This window comes from Triplophysa rosa, linkage group LG2, assembly GCF_024868665.1.
Source record: "Triplophysa rosa linkage group LG2, Trosa_1v2, whole genome shotgun sequence".
Taxonomy (NCBI): Eukaryota; Metazoa; Chordata; class Actinopteri; order Cypriniformes; family Nemacheilidae; genus Triplophysa; species Triplophysa rosa.
In genome coordinates this window covers 36,090,628-36,097,799 of record NC_079891.1, presented here as the reverse complement: position 1 = coordinate 36,097,799, position 7,172 = coordinate 36,090,628, and the positions used below count along the sequence as shown (strand labels likewise).

General features: G+C 40.4%; 2 protein-coding genes across 4 annotated transcripts in view; one reads left to right on the top strand and one right to left on the bottom strand.

Annotated features, from left to right (window-relative positions):
- The window catches only part of ostf1 (osteoclast stimulating factor 1), a 12,918-nt gene extending 11,866 nt beyond the window's left edge, over positions 1 to 1,052 (bottom strand). The window contains exon 1 of the mRNA XM_057354617.1: positions 845 to 1,052. Coding sequence (XP_057210600.1) covers positions 845 to 878 — 34 coding nt within the window. The 5' untranslated portion in view covers positions 879 to 1,052. The remainder of the gene's footprint in view (positions 1 to 844) is intronic.
- A 1,637-nt stretch (positions 1,053 to 2,689) lies between these two features.
- Positions 2,690 to 7,172, top strand: areg (amphiregulin). Of its 3 annotated transcripts, XM_057322469.1 has the most exons (7): positions 2,693 to 2,749; positions 4,210 to 4,323; positions 5,363 to 5,536; positions 5,767 to 5,992; positions 6,114 to 6,278; positions 6,419 to 6,516; positions 6,965 to 7,172. In XM_057322469.1, the coding sequence occupies exons 3-6, from the start codon at positions 5,431 to 5,433 to the stop codon at positions 6,504 to 6,506; spliced, it is 585 nt and encodes a 194-aa protein (XP_057178452.1). In that variant the 5' UTR covers positions 2,693 to 2,749; positions 4,210 to 4,323; positions 5,363 to 5,430; the 3' UTR covers positions 6,507 to 6,516; positions 6,965 to 7,172. The 3 variants fall into 3 exon arrangements, with proteins under 3 accessions (XP_057178444.1, XP_057178452.1, XP_057178461.1); XM_057322461.1 differs by lacking the exon at positions 4,210 to 4,323 and having other exon boundaries at positions 2,690 to 2,749; XM_057322478.1 differs by lacking the exons at positions 2,693 to 2,749; positions 4,210 to 4,323 and adding an exon at positions 4,570 to 5,060.

Sequence of the window (7,172 nt, the reverse complement as noted above, 5' to 3'; positions counted from 1 at the left end):
GTGTGTGTGTGTGTCTCTGTGTCTGTGTGTGTTGGTGCGTGTTGTGTGTGTGGAGTGTTTTGTGTGTGGGTGTGTCTGTCTTCTGTGTTTTCAACCTTTTCTTGTTTTTGCAGGTACAACTTTGATTGTTTTGCTTGTAGTCAATATGTCTCATGTACAGCTGCTTTGTAACAATGAAAATTGTAAAAGCGCTATATAAATAAAGTTGAGTTGAGTTGAGTTAAATGCATTGAAGCAACTGCCATGTGATTGGTTGATTAGATAATTGCATTAATGAGAAATTGAACAGGTGTTCCTAATAATCCTTTAGGTGAGTGTAAATGTGTGGCTGTTACAGCTACTATAAATGGTCATTATATCTTCTCCTTTTCCATCTCTCCAGGCCTATACTGCTCACATCAGAGATTTGCAATTAATTTTTGTAAAATAATTTGTTTGTGTTTTTCAAACAGGGTAGTGTCAGTTTAAAATGACCCAGGCTCGTTCATTAATAATAAATAATTGATAATAAATTACATTGATGATCATTTAATAATGTTGGGCTTGTTTTGGGCTTGTTTTTGGAGCTGCAGTTGCTTATTTGTCTTGCAAAAGTTGGCAACACTGAGAGAGAGAGAGAGAGAGAGAGAGAGAGAGAGAGAGAGAGACGCGTTGCGTTGCGCTGGATAAACGCCAAACTCCACCCGCAACACAAACTTCAACATCAGCTCTTATATAAACTACAATCTGTGCCATCAAACCACCAACAAACACCCTCATGTAACGTTACATATAATTACATGCATACGGTAAAGAATCGTAAGTTTTTCAAGCTCCACGCGCGCACACCTCAGACACCTCTTACCTGGTTTTGCTGGTTTGGGGGGAGGCTTTGACATTTCTCAACTTTCCAAAGACGTTTACAGAAACTTCTCGAGTTCTGAAGATGTTAGTTGAAGGTAAAAGCGGCGTAAATACTGACAGAGAGCAAATAGAGTCGCAGGATCGCAGTTTTCCTCCTTTAGGCGCTGTCAATGAGGAAGCGTCAAGAGCCCGATGCGGAAGAGTCACACTGCGCATGCGCCGCGCTGAGCCTGTTACGACTCTGAACACCCTTACCGAAAATTACCACGGTAACCCTAGTTACCTCAAAAACGGCATATTTACTAAGATTAACTTCACTTCTTTAAGATAACTACTACACATGTAATGTCTTGTACATGAGATCATGACAGTGATGGCTCACAGAATGTGAACAAAATGGGTTTTTAAGAGAGAAGACTTCAAAATCACAGATATTTCGAAAATGATCAGACCTTTTTAAAATATCGTAAAATTTAAGAGTTTCTAAATTTCTAGTGGAGAGCAGGGCTAGTTGTCACATGTTATTAACTATAAGTGTTTAGGTGAATTCTTTATGTATAATTATTATTTAAGTTCATTATTTTGAGTTTTCTCTAGCAATGGGTTTGTATGTTGGTTTTACGGTTGGTAACTAATGTCTTAATAACTATTTCTAACAAAACGAATATGTTTGACAATCTAATGATACGTGAAAAGGTCAGACAGGTGTGTAGAACATTTGGCTCCACACTGATCTGAACGGCTTTCTTCTCATGATATCCACTCCTTTTTTCTTGAAATATTGTTTTTCACCCTTTAGGATCTTTTCAACCTCATAAACTGAATGACAGAAGAAAGATGTTATATGTTTATGTGTGCTTTAGTCATATTTTCCAGTAGTCTCTAATCGTCTGGACACACACAGCAGTGGGCAGCACCAACAAGTCGGTTTACATTTCAGGGACGCTTTAAGGAGCAGCCGTAGAATAATACTTCGACCTGCTGTTCATAAAAACTGTAGAGGACTGAAAGGTCGGTTTGAACTTCTCACAGGTTCTTTAAGAGATAAACATATGACGGTCAGAATACAAACGCATGGATTCTTATGACACTGTATGATACAGGTGTCGTTCAAATTCACTCCACAGCAGAAGCGCTTTCAAGAATTCAACGGTCAAGGTTTTTAGCGGTAAGTTGAATGGTTCTGGGTCATTAGCTACGCTTCTCTTCCTTACGTGCTTTTCAGAAACTCATTCACATGCAGACGTGATGCTGAAACTGAACTCAAGATGCACAGACACACTTCTACATGACAATTTAACCGCTGGTGTTCCTCATTTAGCAGCGAGGGTTTTCATGAACTAATGACCCATGCCATCATGTACTTCCACTGAATGTATTTTCAGAGATTCTCATCATTCCTTTTTTCCTCCAACGTTTGATTCTTTTCATTCTTTTGCAGCAGATATGATGTGGAATCTCGTATTCCGTTTCAAATATTCCAACGATTTAAAGGCCAAATTCAATTGAGATGATGCTCTGTTCTAAAATCTGAACAACAGCTTAGCACTGCAGGCAAACGCCTCACAAAAAAGCCTCATGTTTATTTGTTTAGATGTAATATTATAGCCCATTGACATCTCTTCGAGCTCCATCAACATTCAGCGTCGCATTTCAGTGATGTTAAATGGAAAGTGAACAGCAAATAATGGATGAATGACCACTGGATGAATTCTAGAGACAGTCTCTGTAATCATTTACCTCACAAAACAATCGCACACACACACACATGTTCTCTGTGTGTGTGTGAAGGGAAACCTCGCCTATAAAAGCTCCTCCTGGACGATAAGTAGATGACAAACAGAAACTGAAGACAGAAGCGCTGCCATGAATCTCCAGCTCATCTCACCTGTGCTGCTCTGTGTCGGTGAGTTTCTGCTCCATCCTCAAACTTCATATCATCACACAAAACATGCAAAGATCACAAACCTTTGTTTTATCAGGCCTGGAAGTAACAGGGAAAACTGAGTTTTCTTCTTCTGCTCGGCTTTATTCTGTTTTTATTGAGCATTTTCTCTCTTTGAGCGCCACCGTAATAATGTCGATAAACAGGAAAAGCAATGAAGAAGTGATGGAAATTCATTCATCAGAATGTGTCATTTGACATGAAAACTGGCGTGTGCAGACGTGTGTGTGTTTATTGTGTTTGTATCTTCAGACAGACAGGCAGGGCTGCGGGAAATTGCGTCGGCTTGTATTAACATGTCTCTAAATAGCGGTGAATTCAGACTTTTTTCTTTCAACTAGGTGTATGTGAGAACACCGCACAATTTCAACCTGTTGTCACGTACGACGTCACAAAACCTGCATTGTTCAGAGCACAGGAGAGAGGATTAGGGCGTCACACCGCGCTGTTAAATATATATTTAGCTTTGTGAAATATGCACTCAAACGTTAGAAAGGTCATCCCGGCACACAATAAAAGGTGTGTGCGTGTTTCTCAGGAATGGAATTTCTTTGACTGCTACACAGAATTCCTGTGTGTGTGTGTGTGTGTGTGCGCGCGCGCGTGCGTGTGTGTGTGTGTGTGTTTGTGTGTGTGGCACAGCTCAGCTCAGTCACTACATCATCTTAAATCCATCATGCGTTCATTTAAACATTCAAATTAAGGGAATGGCATTTTTTGCAAGGTTGCATTTTGTTTTAATAAAAGACATGAGAAAAAGACATGCGTTAGGTTTTACATGTTTAAACTATAGATACAGACACTTTCTACTGTGGCATCTGTTGCACCACGTGGTTTAATAGTTTAGTTTTAATTTATTTATATAGCACAATTAAACACAACGTGAAGTTGACCAATGTGCTGTACAATATAGAGGTAATACAAAAGCAATAGACCATAAAATAGAAAACAATAAAACAAACACTTACACAGCGTACAACACGTTTTCACACACGACTATTGAAATAAGTATCTAACTAGGATCAGCCCACAGGCCTGAACGCCACCTCCAATAAATGTAGTTTTTCATGTTTCTTAAAAATGCCTATGGAAGGGGCAAGCCTAAAATGAAGGGGCAAGTCATTCCACAGCTTAGGGGCTGAAACCGCAATTGTCCGATCGCTATTTGACCTTAATCTGGACCTAGGAATGTCCAGGATCATCTGATTTTGATCATCTGATCTGACGTACCACATGGTTTAATATTGCGTTATCTAATGCAAAGACAAACTTATTTTTGGGATCAAATTAAAATAAAATCAACAAAATGAAATCTGGCTGATTTTAGTTTTAAGGGTCTAGATTCAACAAACTTGAGAAAGATAAAACTAGTATAGGAATACAGACGACAATTGTATACATCTGACTTTCTCAATTTACAGAACTTTAAAGGGATACTTCACCAAAACATTTCGTGAGCTCTGACAATCTTCCAGATATCTTACTGTGTGCTCAGCAGAACAAAGACATTTATAGAGGTTTGGAACAATCTGAGGGTGAGTAAATGATGGCAGAATTTTCATTTTTGGCAGAAGTATGCCTTTGACTAAGCCGATTGAAAAAACAATGTATACTTTTGATTTTACTGTTATTTTTTCATTTCTTAATTGTTTAAAACAGAAGGTCACGAGCATGCCCTGTAACAGGGTCCTAGGTAATTTTTTTAATGACTTGAAAGTTGAGCGAGTTTTACGTCATATAGACGATTTAATCTTAACAACATAAACAAACGTTTCTGCGCATGCGCACGTTTGTGACCCCAACGAAGAACCGGCTAAATTTACTTGGCTAAACGTGTCTCTACAACATTTTTCATTTCGACTGGGATACCAAGCTCGGTGTATCAGTGTACCATACGGGTTCTTTAAATGCGACCGAACTACAGGACCCATTCAACAAATCGTCTTTTTAATAAAATGAACATGCGACAAAATTCAACAAATCGTGTATTTAATACAATTATTATACAGTAAAATAGTAATATAAATTAATATGAACATAAATTAAATGAAACAAATAGTTATATTATTAGACACTAGCCAAACACAACCTGGAAGTTAACTGGGGGTCATGCGCGCGCGCGTCCGATGAAACGGTCTATATTGTGTTTTATACCATGACTTACAGTATAAAGCAGTGGCAAATCTACAGTATGTTTAGTGTAAAGAGAAACGGGTGTGCAGCAACAGAAGATCAAATAAAAGACTCTGATTTTGCATTGTATTTTCAACAGGTGATGTATTGTTAACGCACACACACACACACACACACACACAACCTCACCTTTTTCCACTCGCTCCCGTCTTTCTTTCTTTTTCTCTCAGATTGTTCAGTATGATATGAATGGGGTGTTTACTGTATGACTCAACATCAACTGCAAAGTTAGAAGATTAATAGCTCTTTATTTCTGCTAATTGAGGTTAATGGTACAATAAGGCAATGTTTCATCCTTCGTTATACGCCAGCTGGGCTGAAACTGATTATTATTGTGTGGTTTTTTCAGCTGTGATGTTCTGTTTGTGTGTTTGAAAGCAGTTTGCAGTGGAGTTTTCTTCATAACCGCGGCGGCCGCTCAAGCGTCTGGCCTGGATCACGTGACTGTGATGTCAGCATCAGGGGAGGGGCTTCAGAGCGCCGCGGGTGAAGATCTGGAGCCAGAGGAAGATCAGGATCCATCAGGAATGTTCAATGACCCAACCTTGCTTAAAGGTTCGCACAGATCTGCTTTTTACATTTGATTTATAAGCTGTTTGAATCGTTGAGACCGGATGTTTTCATTGGACTTGATATTCTCATCAGATTCTCATTATTGTCACGAGGAAAAACATTCTGTCCAACTCCAGACAGTTCGATATAAACCATAAATGTTTCTCATTGGTATTGTGAGCATTTGAAAGCAAGCGCCTTGAGGTGTTCTTGTACGTCTGGCTGTCTTTCAGTTCATCAGGTGAGTAAAGGAGAAGAGTCGAGTCACAGACGCTCCGGACGCAAGAAGAACAGAGAAAGAAAAAAGAATAAAAACATCACTCCAGTTCAGCCGAAGCGCACGGCGTCCACACATAAGATCCACAGCAGCACAGCGGATCCGTGTCTGACCTCTCACCTGGACTACTGCATCCACGGACACTGCACGTACCTGCACGGCCTCAGAGAACCTGTCTGCGTGTCAGTACACACACACACACACACACACACACACACACACGCACACACGCACACACACACACACGATCGCTGACATCACATTAACTCATTAGGATCTGTGTGCGTGTGTGTGTTGTTTCAGATGTAAGCGAGGTTATGATGGTGAGCGCTGTGGAATTCAGCTTCTTCACACATCAGGTGAACCAGACGACAGCACCTCTGACACCGCTCACACGGCACTCGTCGTCATGGCCGTCGTCCTGTCAATCATCAGCTGTCTGGCCATCTTACTCATCATCTGTGTGCAGTGAGTACACACACACACGACATCATTTAGACATGGGACGTAATCGACATCTACTGTGTAAAGCATGAATACCCTCACTGCTAACTCAAAGTTTTGGATGTGTGTGTTGTTTTATGTTGTTGTCGTTGTTCTGGTTTAAGCTATAGAACACACCATCGCTTCCAGGCAGCTTTTCTGAGTTCTGCTAATGAGAGAGAGACTCTTGAGAAAAAAAACATCATATTATAAAGATAAAGAGGTGAGACCCAAGACAATACACACAAACACAGCAGACACGCACACACACACGCACGCACGCACGCACGCGCACACACACACACACACACACACACGCAGCAGAAGCACAAACACACACACACACACACACACACACAGCAGACACGCACACACAGCAGACACTCGCACACAGCAGACACACACACACGCAGCAGAAGCACAAACACACACACATACACACAGCAGACACGCACACACAGCAGACACGCGCGCGTGCACACACACACACACGCAGCAGAAGCACAAACACGCACACACACACACAGCAGACACACACACACGCAGCAGAAGCACAAACACGCACACACAGCAGACACACACGCACACACAGCAGACACACACACACACACACACAATGACTAATATTGATGTGTACGGTAAATATGTTTGCTTCATGTTTTTGTTTGCAGGTGTAACAGCAGCACTTGAAATCACAGCATCTCACTGGCACTTCAGATTTATTGCACATAGAGCATTGTCATGTATATTTATTGTTTGTACCTATTTATTAACAAAGCATATTATTTCCTACACTTTTAGTGTATGTGTCTATTTTGATAATAAAAAAGCTGTTTGTTTGATATGTGATATTTATTTACTCCAACGGAATAAAGAACA